Source organism: Phyllostomus discolor, chromosome 10 (genome assembly GCF_004126475.2).
Source record: "Phyllostomus discolor isolate MPI-MPIP mPhyDis1 chromosome 10, mPhyDis1.pri.v3, whole genome shotgun sequence".
In the NCBI taxonomy this organism is placed as follows: domain Eukaryota; kingdom Metazoa; phylum Chordata; class Mammalia; order Chiroptera; family Phyllostomidae; genus Phyllostomus; species Phyllostomus discolor.
In genome coordinates, this window is record NC_040912.2 from 95,371,313 (window position 1) to 95,386,058 (window position 14,746).

General features: G+C 51.7%; 1 protein-coding gene across 5 annotated transcripts in view; it reads right to left on the minus strand.

Annotated features, from left to right (window-relative positions):
* The window catches only part of NCAPG2 (non-SMC condensin II complex subunit G2), a 51,020-nt gene extending 36,670 nt beyond the window's left edge, over positions 1-14,350 (minus strand). For 2 of the 5 annotated variants that reach the window (XM_036011086.1, XM_028525911.2), the window contains exons 1-7: positions 14,216-14,349; positions 12,557-12,676; positions 7,987-8,175; positions 7,512-7,626; positions 5,676-5,830; positions 4,196-4,330; positions 1,257-1,351 (exon numbers count right to left, since the gene is read on the minus strand). In XM_036011086.1, coding sequence (XP_035866979.1) covers positions 1,257-1,351; positions 4,196-4,330; positions 5,676-5,830; positions 7,512-7,626; positions 7,987-8,175; positions 12,557-12,676; positions 14,216-14,314 — 908 coding nt within the window. In that variant the 5' untranslated portion in view covers positions 14,315-14,349. Of the gene's footprint in view, positions 1-1,256; positions 1,352-4,195; positions 4,331-5,675; positions 5,831-7,511; positions 7,627-7,986; positions 8,176-12,556; positions 12,677-12,884; positions 13,024-13,929; positions 14,174-14,215 lie in introns of those variants that run through there. The other 3 variants (XM_036011085.1, XM_036011089.1, XM_036011087.1) reach the window with 3 other exon arrangements.
* Between the last annotated feature and the right edge of the window lie 396 nt (positions 14,351-14,746).

Consider the following 14,746-nt stretch of genomic DNA (forward strand, 5'->3'; position numbering starts at 1 on the left):
AGATATCTCACATAGCAATATTTTTGCAGATATATTTCCTATGGCAGGGAAAATAAAGGAAAAATAAACAAATGGAACTTTATCAAAATAAGAAGCTTCTGCATGGCTAAAGAAAACATCAAAATGAAAAGGGAACCTACTGTGTGGGAGAACGTAGTTGCCAATGATTAAGCAGACAAGGACACACAGAGGGCCCAGAGACACAGGAAAGGATGCTCAGCATCACCAGCCATCAGAGAGATGCAAATTAAAACCACAATGAGGTATCACCTCACACAGGTGAGAATGGCCACCAAAAACAAATCAACAACAAATACTGGGGAGGCTGTAGAGAAAAGGGAACCCTAGTGCACTGTTGGTGGGGATGCAGGCTGGGGCAGCCACTGTGGAGAACAGTATGGAGTTACCTCAGAAAACTAAAGATGGAACTGCCTTGTGACCCAGTGATTCCACTGCTGGGAATATATCCAAAGAAATCTAAAACACTAATGTAAAAGAACCTGAGCGCCCAATGTTCATAGTAGCATTATTTACAATAGCTAAGTGCTGGTTACAGCCTATGTGCCCATCAGTAAATGAGTGGATTAAAAAATGGTGGTACAGCCCTGGCTGGTGTGGTTCAGTGGATTGAGTACCAGCCTGTGAACTGAGAGGTCGCTGGTTTGATTCCCAGTCAGGACACAGGCCAGGTCCCCAGCTAGGGTCACGGGGGAGGCAATGGATCCATGTATCTCTTGCATATCGATGTTTCTCTCCCTCTCTTTCTATCTCCCTTCCCCTCTCTCTAAAAATAAATACATAAAAATTTTTAAACAACCAGGGTACATTTACACAACGGAATACTACGCAGCAGAAAGAAAGAAGGCGCTCGTACCCTTCAATACAGCATGGATGGAGCTGGAGAGCACTGTGGTAAGTGAGATAAGCCAGTTGATGAGAGACAAGTACCATATGATCTCACTTATAAGAGGAATCTAATGAACAAAATAAACTAACGAGCAAAACAGAATCTGAGGCACAGAAACAAGGGACAGACTGACAGCTACCAGAATGGGGGAGGGGAGGATGGGGCTGGTTGAAGGAAAGTGAAGAGACTAGACACAGAAGACACACGTACAACCCATGGACATGGACGATGGTGTGGGGACTGACCGAGGGAAGAGGGCAGCGGGGGGAGGGGGCAAAGGGGGAAAATAAAACAACTGTAATAGCCTAAACAATAAAACAAAATTTTAAATACTAAAAAAATTACTTACTTCTGTAATTGTTGTAACTGGTTTTTAATGGTCCCATGGATGATTTTAATAAAACTTGTATTCCAGTTAAAGAGAGAACTAAGAAATCTTCTTCCCTATAAATTAAGAAAACAGGATACAATGGTAAAGTGGAAACCAAAGAGAAAGTTCCCAGGAAGCAAACAAGCAAGCTTGGAATGCTGGAGGGCGAAGGGAGCCCACGTGGAACAAGCAGATGGGCGCTGAGCTGGGAAAGCAGCGCCTCACGGTGGGGACGGCAGGGAGACCTCGCAGGGACAGCGGGTCAGCAGGACAAGGGTGGGGGACAGCAGGCACGCTGAGCTCCTCCCTCGCTAGACCACAGGCAGCGACCACACTGCCCTGCAGGTAAGCGAACTGGTCCGTGCATCTGGCTTCCACCTGGCTGACACGGGTGTCTACATAACCTAAGATAGAGAATGCTTGCATCTCGTGTCTTGGGGTGGGAATGGAACTCAGCTTTCGTTCATTTCATCTTTAATAAACGAGAAAACTGAGGACTTGCAAAGTTAAGAGGCTACGAAGTTGCCAAGCTAGAATTTTCAAACACATACAGGCCCCCAGCACAAATGGCACACCCACACCACACAATGCTGACTCATGTGCACGTTGCTGGATCACACATGAACCTCAAAAGCAAGCACATTCGCCCCTGCAGAAGGCATGCTCACACCTACCAAGAACGTGCCCGGGGAACAGCAGCTCTTCACTGCTCCCCCGCCACTGGCACGGAATGCCACGACATGCAACATACTTGCACACAAAGGGCAGGAGGGCCACACATGCCACAGGCCAGTTTTAAAACATTGGTATTTACTGGAAATACCAATAACTTGTTAGTAGAGTACAAGGTGTTTTTGTTTCCCCAGAATGACGAAAAACTGACCTAAGCAAATCAATGACTGATTAGAAAATAAGTTTAGATATCTTCAGTATAAAAGAGCACGTCAGTTAAAAGGAGTCGTAACATTCACAGGTGTATATTCGTGTCTGTGCCACATACTTGCACGCACACACGAGTCAGACAGGTGCAATCCATCAACTGCTACGTACGAGCCAGTGGAAACAAGGTTTATGTGTCTGCACGCACTCCCTACTCCTCTCCTCTCCCCAAATTTCCTAACAGTCCTGGAGATTAAAGGCACAGGCTACATGCCCAGCGTCCTTTCAAAGGATGACATGTGACAACAGCAATAAGCCCAGCCAGAGCCCTTCCTGCGAGCTTGGTGCCTGCTGGACACTGTGTATATAGGTTCTCCAGCATCACCTCACAGCGGCTGTCCCCACTTTACAGTAAGAAACACTGAGGCTCAACGTGGTCTCATCAAGGCCGGCCCTTAGGAAATGCACGGACAGGGATGAGAACACAGCCCTGAGCCCAAAGACGAAGGTCTTGGTCAGTATGGTCAAGACTGGCTGGCGCAGGGCCCTTGCCCCTGGCAGGCTGGGATGGGTGCTGCGGTGAGCGGCAGACCACCGACCAGCTGTGAGGCCTCGGGTGGCTTCTCCAGGTAGGAGCTTCTGCATCGGAGGTCCTCCTCCTCCTCCTCCTCCTCCCCCCATGTGAGCCCAACAGGCCGAGCGTCCCACACGAAGGCTGCATTCTGCACACAAGCACTTGTCTTCGCACCCCAGCCCGGGAACCCAGTCAAGGCACAACAGACACCTCAAGACAGCACCATCCCAGAACTATGCAAGCCACTCTAATTTTTAATTCTCTGGTAGCCGCATCAATAAAAGTGAAAAGGAATAAACTGATTTTAATATATCTATGTAAGCCAATATATCCAGAATATTACCATTTAAATATACAACAAACATATTAAATTATTAATGGAACATTTTGCATTCTTTTTTCATACTGTTACTTTAAGATTGAGAAAGTATGTGTGGTTTTGTAACACTTCACCTTGCAGTTTCTGAGGACCTTAATTATTTTTTTTTCTTAATTGAAACCCAAACCCAAAGAAGGTGTCATCTCTGAGCCTCCTCTGTGTCCCTATCCAACAGTGTTACCTGGACGAGTGACTTCACCAGCCGGGAGGGGCGGAGCTAAGTAGAAGTGCCAGCAGGCTCTTCCCCTCCCTGTCTCCTCCGGCCCCAGAGGTTCGGGCTGGAGCCCCGGAGGAGTCGTGAACCGAGCCTGGGCAGGCAGAAGAGCAGATGGGCCCACCCAGCTGTTCAGCATGGGCACACGAGGCCACACAGCTGTAGCCCTTCGTCCGGGAGCCCACAGGGCAGGAAGGCCAGCATGTCACACAAACGTTTCAGTCAGAGCTTTCCACACAAGACCACTCGCCACAGAGGCTGAGTCTCTCCCACCCGCCCCTTAAAAACGCCACTTTAAAAGGACGTCTGTGATTTGCTTCAGAAATCCCAGAGTGGGATGGGAGATAGGAGTAGGGAGGAAACTAGAGTGGCCATGTGTTGGTATAATTTACACTAAGTTTTGAATTCCTGTGTCTTTGACACTTAAGGCCGTGGTATAACGGGCCACACTTCATGTGCTCAGCAGCCTCGGGCAGAGCCCCTCTCCGCACTGGCTGGATCGGCAGGAAGAGGAAATCAAGAGCGCTGTGTGCTGACAGTTGTGAGTGTGCGCCCACTAACCTAGAGTCAGACAGAGGGTCTGATCTCATCCACAGGGAAGTGCTTCCTCAGCCTTATTTTTAATCTTAATTTAAAATGCAGTCACAGTGCCCCCAGGATTAACACAGCCCCGTCACCATCTGATTTAAAGATGAAATAAGCAGTGACTCGTAAAATGTTTGCTTAGGGCTGCCACGCAGTGAAAACATCGTGCAATAAGCACAGCAGCCCTCGACAGCTGAGCACGGCACTGGCAGCAAGCACGTGAACTTAGAGGAACCATCCACCGGAAAGCAGTTCGCTAACAGACCAAAAAAGAAAACCCTACTTACCTCTTCCTTCTTGATATAATTCACACTTACGAAGCACTCCAGCAGCATGTGTTTAATTTCTTTGCTTTCCTCCAACTCATAGTCAAAGCAATATAAAGCTTGATGAATATGCCAAAGCCGACTTATATCTGCACCCTAAGAATGGGAAAAAATGTTAGCTTTTTATAAATAGTAAGGCCACATTTCAAATTAACAATAAGAACATTTTATATCATAAATAATGATAATTCTAGTCAAGAGAAAACAGATTTAAAAGTTTGCAAATGTCACCGGCAACTCTAGAGAACGCTTTTTTGAAACAGGGAAAAGCAACCCGAGGCACGGACGCCCAGGCCGCCAGCAGTCCCCACGACCGGGAGGAGGCCTGAGTCCGCGCTGCCCAGTGCGCCGGCCGCCGGCCTGTCAGGCTACAGAGCAACTGAAACGTGACCGGTGAGACCGAGGAACCAGATTTTTTGCTTTCAACATTTTAAAGTGAATTTAAATAGCCCCACATGGCCACTGGCTACTGCAGTGGACAGTGCAGATGCAGATTGCGAAGATGTGATTTAAAAGCAAAGAAAAAACCCCTGGAAAATAGACTTTAAAAAGACAAATCGGTGTGGCTTAAGGATAAATTCTGACTCATACAAGGGCTTCCCAACGGCTCCTGGGGCAGCGGGAAACGTCGGGGAGCCAGCCGAGGGTCCTGCCACACAGCTGACTGCTCCTTGGAGACTCTCACTCTGATGCAGGCATGTGAGTAGGCCCGAACTTTCTAGAAAGCTGTTGGCAATGTGCATCAAGGGCTCCAAGTTCAAACTCACTGACCAACGGAGTTCATTTCTAGAAATCTTCCACAAGGAAGGAAAGATATGAGGTGAGGAACATCAGAGAGAAGTGCCTCATTGTCCCTAAAATAACAATGGCCACCTTAGGTGTTGGAATTCTGGAATTTATCTTCCTTATTGCCCTTTTCTCCAATCACCCAGTTCTCTAAGACGAACATAAGTGTTGTTGTCTTGATCAGAGGAAAATGTTCTTTTTCTGGGTTTCTGAACTGCATACCAAAGACTAGAGAATGAGAAACCACCCAGCCTTCAAACACACTGTCCACTGGTGCTCAGGCCCAGCTGGAGTCTCAAACAACCCCCCCCCCACCGTCCTGCCACCCCCGGAGTGGCACTGCATGGGCTGGAGGGCTCTGCCAGACGACTCCTGCCCCTTCTGTCCTCCTCGGCGCACAGCCCAGCTGGTCCAGGCCCGGCATGGAGCCTGCCTCCGAAGGCCGTCCCAGCCTCCTGCCTCAGGACTGCCACTCCCCTGCTGCCTGGAGCTCGCACAAGAAGGTGAGGTGGAGCAGTCACCTTGAGACCGTGACGTGACAGGAAGGAAGATGGGGAGGCCACAGGGGTCAGACCACTCACGAGGACACATGGTTCCTAACTGGTGTGAACTCGCTCACTCTCGAAGTCAAGTGCATGTGAGTGAGCACACGTACCGTTTTCGTCTGGAGACTCCTCCTCAGCAGCAAGGTGAACGCGGTCTTCCCCATGTCCTCCTTGGCAGGCAGGCCCTTCTCCCACCACGTGACGCACAGGCCCTGGATGGCGCGCTGCAGCTTTCGTTCAGACTCCGGCAGTGCGTACGAGATACCTGAGAGAGAGCCCGGTCACTGCCCCGCCGGTCAGGGAAACCACCCCTGGGTCAGGCTCAACGGTGCAGCCCAGCGACGGTCAACCTTCCTCACTCGTGGCACGGAAACTAATCACTGAAGTTCTGCGGCACACCAAGAATATACTTTTGCCACTCTGACAAAAAAAGTTACAGTTTTGGTTCAGTCACACCAGGAGGACTGTTGGTATGTTGGCTGTTGTCACTTTTCAATCTGATAATCTAAGGCAAGAGGCCCGTGGCCCTGACTGGTCAGGTGCTGCCTGTTTTAAAAATGCTTGCAGCGCCAGGTGAAAACCGCTCGGCTAGAGTGCTACGACCTCAAGAGGTCTGCTAAGAAATAACAGTTTATGTTTAACTTGCCAAAGACTTATATACGTCACTTACAGGATACAAGCGATGGCGATTAGAAAACTGTTTCACTACTGCTATACAAGCAGCACGGGAAGGCAGAGTGCCAGACCCTAACCGAAGAAGCGGGCTCGGAGGCCGTCCAGGTGCAAGGGCACTCACAGCGCGTGACAGTTCACAGCAGTGCCGGGTAGGGCCTGCTGACGGTGAATCCGCTGTAACTACCCCTCAATGCGCCAGCCTCCAATTCTGGCTCATTGGTGAAATACAGTAAAGGCAACTATTGTAACGAATACAAAAACTACAGTGCTTTTATTAGCAGAAGATCTTAATTACTAAAATACGAATAATGCACCCATAATTATAAGCCATAGATAACCGAATGCCATTATACTAACGTAAAATTCCTGAATTCACGCAAAGTTGGGAACTGCAATATCAGCAGTAATTATTTAACCAAACGGTTACCAGTTACATGGAGAAGGTACAACCAAACTGGTGGTAACACTCACAAAACCCTGGGGAGCCACTCTGAGACTGACGAGGGATCACCTCAGAGCAAGAGCTTGGAACGCAGGAGCACACCACACAGGCACGCAGGCCGAGAGATGCTGCGCAGGTGCAGGGGTGGGGCGGCCTTGTCAAGGGGATGCACCACATGGAGCTCCTCAGAGCCACATGGCGGGGGCACAGGTACATGGGAAATGTTTCTTAAAGATCATTAAGTTACTTTTACATCTATAAAATAGCTTCATACAGTATTTTACACTCACATCTCCTCATTAATTCGGTCTAGTGTTCCTCCTAAAGTGTGACCACAGTCTCACAGTTTAGTTGAACCTTGAAGGTTTACGGTAGAAAAACTCTAAGAGTCAATAATTATCCCTAAGGTCACGGTTGTAGCACATTTAAAGGAAAAAGTTCAATGTCACAAACATTTGGTTAAATTTAAACTATCTGGCAGTAATCACCAGCTGAGAAATTTAGAATCAGACTGTCTCCCCTTAACAAGCTCTTACGTTGGTCCGGTGGTCACGGGAGACTCCCCTGAGAAGCCCGCACACGGCAGCAGTCAGTTGCTCGGTGCGGCAAACTCGGTGCAGCTGCGAACCTGCACCACCTGAAAAGCCAGCCTGCAGCTCGCATCACCTTAGCTACTCAGGACAGCCCTTGCAAGCTCACTCCTCCGCTCCTCTTCTGGCTGAAGCAGTAGCACCTGACTGCACTACTGGGCCTCAGCACCGCTGCCTCCCACAGAGTGTGGCCGGACGCCCGCCTTCTACGGGTGCCACACTGCACCGAGTCAGCTTACCGTTTAATATAACAGCACATTCCAGTAAGGCCTCATAGTTTTCACTCTCATTTATTACAGACACAGAAGCAAGAATCACAGATGTGACTGCATGGATTATTTCAAGGGTTCTTTTCTGTAAATTAAAAAAACATCAAAGTATGAGTTAAAATCAATGTATAATTCAATTTTTAAAGAAAATGTAAGTTACCAGATTTATAAAAACCAGGCCACACTTGTAGCTTATTCTAAACAGTGAACTGCAGCTGAACCCAAACAAGTCTGCTGTCCAAAAAGCAGAGCACCAACGACTGCCTCCACCGACTGTAGGTTACAATGGTAGGCTCACCAAAGGGTGAAACTACCCTAAACAAGCTTCAAATACTCTTGACTTCTAACTCGAAATTTTTCTTAACTTAAAACAAGTATACACAATAAACAAGTACCTTTTAACAAAGAAAAGGGAAACATTCTGTTCCCGAAAGACCCACATTACCGTTTTTGAGCCCTGGTCCGTTTCCATGCCGTCTTCGCCCTGGGACGAGGGGGCCTGCCACCCCTCCACGGGGCTCTCCAACAGCACGTCTGTTAACAGCCTCCGGAGCCTCTGCCATAGCTCTTCCTTCTGCTTCCGTGACAATTCATCCAGTAACTCACTGAGGCTGAAAGGGTTGGAAGCATCTTCCTGTAAGATAAATAGCAAGCATTACATTTCAAACACAAAATATTAGTTCTGTCCTTTTCATATAGCATGTGAATAAAGGAATATCCTTCTCCTTTGAAAAAAGCTTCCTTTCATAACTTAGGTGCAAGTTTAGGTGTTTGGCCATACTTTTCAAAACCCATCCCTACAAGGAAAAGTACACGGTCACCAGGCAGAAAGTAGCAGGTCCCCCTCCACCTACTCAGCTTGAGCACCCTAATCTTTGGCGTTTAAAATTGCACCCACTCAGCAAAACCTTCCCTCAAGTCGGCCATCCCCATGTCCACCATCTGCTGGCCTGAGATCAGGCTGCAGGACAGTGCTGCCCCACTGGCTGACTGCACTTTCAGTTTCTGGTCTCCAGCCACCATGAGCCCTCCACGCCCACCTTCCTTTCAGCTGTAAGCATCACTCTCTCCCATAAGCCAAGAAGCCTATTCCAGAGCCTCTCACTGCCCTTAAAAATCACCAATCCACCACCACTTCCGTCACTCTGAGCAGATGACCTCACCTCCTCTGGGACTTAGCAAATAGAGGCCATTATCCAAGCACAGACCACCCAGCTTAGAGGGACTCCCCGTAGGCAATCTGAGCACCAAACCAGTGACAGTAATGAACATGGGCCATGAACACAGGAAGAATCAGTGGGACCACACGGATAATTCGCACATGCACACTCGCATACAGATAACTAGTGCACCAGCACAGTACAGACGGCCAATGGATACACAGAGAAGAAATACAGGGTTGGGGAAAAAAACACAGTATCAGGGCCTTCACTGCATGCCCCCGCCAAAACCCATAGGATGAATTTAATCAGATCATTGAACAAATGCAAACAGAAGGATGTGCCTCAAAGCAGCTGCCCAGTGTCATGAAAAACAAAGTGAGAGTGAGGAACTCTGGGTTACGGAAAACCAACAGGTGATGACACCTGGATCCAACGTGCGATACCGAACATGTGCTGCAGGTAACGGTGTGAAATTTCCCAAGTCTGAGGATTTCGTTGTGATTACATGAGAATAATTTTGTTCTAGGAAAAGGTGCATGGAAATATTTAGGGGTGATGAAACACACGCTTGCAACTGACCCTCAGATGACTCAAGAAGAGTATATAAGTACGAAGAACCACAGAAGAATGCAGCCAAGCAGAGAGTGGGGCACTCCGGGTTCCTCTGCACAGCCCTCAGCTTCTCCTGCAGGGCACCCTCTCTGCTCCAAGTCCCGCACCCCTCCTCTCGCTGAGTCCACTCCTGAGCTGTCCAGGTGCACCCAGCCTCCGGTCTTTGTGTCCCCCAACCTCCCCACAGCCCACTCAGGTCTCTGGCCAAAGCCACCTGTCACTCCCACCCTCTACCCTGTTTCAGTGGGGCACACACCTGTCTTGTTCCTCTCCCTCCACCCTAGAGCATCAACTCCACCTGGGCAGAGGCTTTGCTCTGTGTGTGCTGGACCGCAGTCCCCACCAGAGCAGAGCAGGGTGTAGGGAAGACACTCAAGGCATAGTAAGTAGAAAAACTCCCCTCAGTCCAGAGCCCTCCTACTCCCCACACCGGTCAGTTCTGCCCCATCACCCTTGCTTTGAAACATAAATTTATTCCAACACAATCAATTCACAAGGGGATAATTCGAGCAAAAGGCAAATTTCTGGTTTGTTTATGTGGGATTTAGTCACCAGGTAAGTTCAGAAAATTGCACCTGCTGGGCAGAGCCACAAAATCACATAAATTAACACCCCCACCCCCCAGACACCTGCCAGCTCCTGGGACCTCACAGGAGGTGTGAGCAACACCGCCCTCCACTGCACTGCGTGCTCCCGCCAGCTCCCCCAACAATGACCTCCCAGCACGGGCCTCTCTTCACTGTGCCCACCCTCCCAGCCACTTTTACACTTGTCTTCTCTGTGCCTGCTCACACTCAGACTCTCTCTCTCTCTCTCTCTCTCTCTCTCTCACACACACACACACACACACACACACACGAGTCCGCAGGTGGGGTCCCAGGGAGCACAGCCACCCATTTCCACCAGCAAACTTCAGATCTTTGTCAAGGAAAAGTGTCCCATTTACTGTAGTATTTACGTACCTCCTAGTGATTCCGTGAGTATAAAACCGTTACTTTCTCATTAGATCCCTACTTCTCTTGAACACATCACTGGTGAAGTTCTTGGGTGTCCCACCCCGAAGCCCATGGCCCCCGCAGCCCTCTGGCTCTCACTGCCCAGCTGCAGAGCAGTGGTTTTCAGGACCGCATGCTGCAGCGGAACCGACGGGAACTGGGGAGCCCGCCCAGCAGGCTTCCACCTGACTCAAACAAGTCCTTTCTTTAGTTCTCCGTCAGGCCGACCACGTGAAACCGCGGTAGTTCCACTACTCTGACCTCCGAGGTGGCATTTCCCACAACTAACTCGACACAACCGAGCGGTGTGCAACCTGCATGTCTTCATTTCCGTGTTTTCACGTTTACATGGTGACCAAGGTGCCAAGGTGAGTGTCAGTAAACCCTGCTCCTCCTAAGCTGACGCTGACGACTCGGGGGCAATGCTGACGCAGCCTCCATGAGCAGAGTGGTCTGCAGCCGAGCAGTGGGAACAGCTCAGGGGCTGTGGCACCGGATGTGCACCGGCAGCTGGAAGGAGTGAATGCACCCCCATGGACGCCTCGGCAGCATGACACCAGGGAGGCCTGCGGTGACTCTGCCACCCAAATGCCGCTAGTTTTTGCCCTTAGACTTTAAATTAATATTGGCGTGGCTTCGCATCAACTTAGTCTGTGGTTTAGTTAGCACTACAGCGCACTGCTTGCGACAGCCACCCGGGACTGTGAGGCACTCGTGCGCTGCCCGTCTCACACGGATCACCTCACTCCTGCTGAGCCCGACACTCACGTGACTCCACGCTTTCCCTTACAGACACCTCCAGGATGAGGCACTGCCTACAGTTTCTGCCGGTTATTTTTAAGTTCACTGAACATCGTTTTATAATACAAAATCATATTATTAGCTCATTTATTTAAAAAGAAAAATAACTTCATGCATGTTGCTAGCAACAGATTTATTAGATTCCTCTCTAATTCTAAGTTGTCACTAATCTGATTTTCACACGTGACCACCAGCCAAGCACCTGTCTTCTGCCCAAGGTCGCAGTATCTGGAGTCAGTGCCCGAGGCGCCGGGGTTCCTCGGGGTCCTGCTCTGGGCTCCTTTTCTTTTATCCCACCACGCAGGCACGCCCCACACTCCCACGACTAACCTTCTGTTGGAGCTGGTGACACCCAAGTCTGTCTCCAGCCCAGACCTCGCCTGGGCTTCAGACATACCTGCCATCTGCCTACGGAACGTGTCCTGTGTACATTCCCCTGGTAGCCATTCCACACGTCCAAGTCCAAGTTCAGCCATCGCCTCCCCAAAACCTGCCTCTGCCCGCGTACAAGATTTCAAGACCTCCCTGAATGGCTCTACGGTTAGAAATCAGGGACCCTCCTGGGCCCTTCGCTGGCCTGTGTCCCATCAACCCATGGTGCCGGCACGCCCCACCGGCCAGCCCACACGACACCCACACCTTCCCATTTCCACGTCCTAATTCCACCACCATGAGGAAGGGCTCGGCCTCTGCCCCGTTCTCGGCCTCTCCTGGACCTCTCTTCCGTCTGTTTCCCTCGTGCAGCCGAAGAGGTACTCCCAAAGGGCAGCTCTGACTTTCCTGTGTCTCTCCCTTCCCTCCCCACTCGCTTTCTCTCCCTCTTTGTTCTCTTGCAGGCAAGGCACTAGAGCTGCCATGCCTCTCAGGACAAGTGCAGCCTCGACACCTTCCCAGGGTAAAGAAAGCCAGGGCTCAGCCCTTGCCCTCCTCCTCACCCCACACTTCTGCCCCCTGCCCCTGCCGAACCTTCACGCTCGAACGCAACGTGCCTTCTGTGGACCTTCCAGAGCTTAGCTCCCACGGCCTTTGTGTGCGGATGGGAAGCAGTCCATGGCTGGGTTTGCCCCCTGCCCCGCCCTTGCCCCCTTCTCTGCTGTATGTCCATGCCTAGACCCACAACACTGCAAATGGCCTGAGGAAAAAGAAACGTCTTGTCTCCTTCAGTGTGCCACCATGCACGCAGAAAAGAGCAATGAAAGCTTACTAAGGAAACAGAAGCACAGTGCACTACCTCACTTAGCACCTTCACAGCCTCGCTCTTAACAGAAAGCAGGAAAGGCAGTTTGTGGGCAGTTGTCCATCAGCAGGTCTGTATTCACACAGCTTATTTTCTTAAACTTGGTCCCTCAGGATTCACGGAGATATTTCATTTATGAACATAATTTTAGAAAAATGTTTTACATTAACAGTCAAAATCACAACAAAGCTAAACAATAAAACTTACATCAAGTTGAATAAACTGCAAAAATTCTCCGATCAGGTCCTTAGACACCGCTTGAACAAATACTTCGCGTTTTTCCATGACAGATGAAACTGTGTCTCCTCCGGCATTTAGTCTGTAACCCTAGTGGAAAGCACAAGCACAGGAAACTTGCATTTGCAAATGTATCTTCTCCTCCAAGATGTCATTTGGTACCAACACCCAAAACTGCAAACAAATCCCTCTACCACTTACAGTGGGCAGTTTCCAACAATATTCTGACACAGGACAAGTTATATATAGAAAATAAGTGTCTTATTTTCATAGCATCAACATGACACTGCGTTACTACCGGCTGTTAAGGAAACTGCCTGTGAAGGAGCAGGATGCCCCTCAGACCCAGCCCGGTCCTCTGCAGGCGGGCGCCTACAGGGCAGACTGCTTGCGGGGAGCCCTGAAGACCTCCCACACCCCCGCTTGTTTTCCACTGTGGAGCCCGGTCGCCTGGGAGCTCGTTAGCAGGAGCACAGGCGCGCCCAGCCTGCGCACAGCTCCCACCCCAGGGAGCCGGCCAGGAGGCCTGGGGCTGAGTCACCTCCTGTTTCCAGGGACACCACCTGCCCTAGTGGGGCCCCCGGTGGGAGGTGCCCCCCAAGGACAAAGTCAGAGCCAGAGGGTGGGACATCCAGGGCTGGGTTTTCCGTCGTCTGCGTGGAAAAGGGCAGGTAAGTTATGACTATTACAGCAGCTGTAGTAACTGCAAAGACGGCCACAGCGGCACCACCAGCCTACTTTCGTGCGCCTCCTACATGCAACAGGACTCCTTCCTTAAGAAACGTATGAAACGGAAACCTGTTCCGTTGTACACGGAGCAATATGGAAAACCACTGGTACCAAAGGCAATAGTCAGGGGGACGAGGAGCCACGTCCAACACTGGGCCCCGGATCGCACCAACCAGAGGAGAAAGTAACCTCCCCACGTAGACACCAGCGAGGTCGGGCCCCTCCGCGCTCAGCTGGCGGGGCTCGCAGCGAACTTCCCCCAGCCAGGCAGGGGAGGCGCCCGCGGCTGATGACTAACAGCGGCTGATACCAACTCCCCGCTCGGAAAACAACACGCCGAAAGGTGCGACCAAGCCCGAGGAATCGAGCCTTCACCGGCGAGCCCCTCGCGGAGAGCGCGCAGCCCCCGTCCCGGCCGAGGGCCCTGCACCGCCCGCGCGGTGGGGGGGAGCGTCTGGCCGTCGGCCGCCAGCCCCGCGAGCCGCCCAGCGCTCGCCCCGCGGCGCGGGTCTCTCCGTGCGCGGACCTGGGCGGCTCCCCGGCGCTCCCCTCCCGCACGCGACGTCGGGCACCACCTGCGGGTGGCGCCCCAGGCTCCCGGGAACAGAGCCCACCCCGGCAAACCGTTCACCTCAGGACGGAGATGCCTGACAGCGGGCTCCCCTGAGCACAAAGCGGGGCTGGTCCTCTCCGGGACAGTCCCGGGGGAAGACTGGGGAGTCGTGCGCCCAGGCACCTGTGCCCGCCTCCGTCGCACCTCCTCAGAGACGCCGGCCGGGCCAAGGGTTCGGACGCGGCCCACGCCGGGCGCGCGGTGTAGGACGCTCGACCCGCCCCACCTCCGCCGTTTCCCGGCCCCTGGCCCCGAGCCCTTGGCGGCCCGGAACTCCCGGAGCTCACCTCGTCCTCGGGAACCGCCGTTTCCCGCGCTCGGACCAGATTCAAAACCGCCCGCCCGCGCGCGCGACGCGCTCCTCTCGCCCGCGCGTCACCAGGCATCGCTCTCGCGAGAGCCGGGCGCACCAGGGTGGGGCCACTTGAGAGCGCCCGCCTCCCGCCCACAAGCCCCGCCCCGCACCCCGGCCCCGCCCAAACGCTGCGTCCCGCCCGCGTCTAGCCCCACCCATCCGCTCCACCCCGCGCTTGGTCTCCGCCCGCACGCCCCAGTCCCGCGGGCACCTTGCCCCACGCTCCGACTCCGCCTCTTCCACCCGAGCTCGGATCCTGGAATTTTTACCCTGACATTAAAATTAGTTTTTCCGTTGGCTTAAACGGATGCAGTTTTTTGACATAATTACAAACACTGATTTCAAATAAAGCTGTGATGTCAGTCTATATATATGCAATGAATCTGAGTACTCCCGCAAGGGGACACCCGTGTCTCCCTCTGAATCTACTCCTAATGTAGTGTGTTTTTGCTGTGACCTGTGA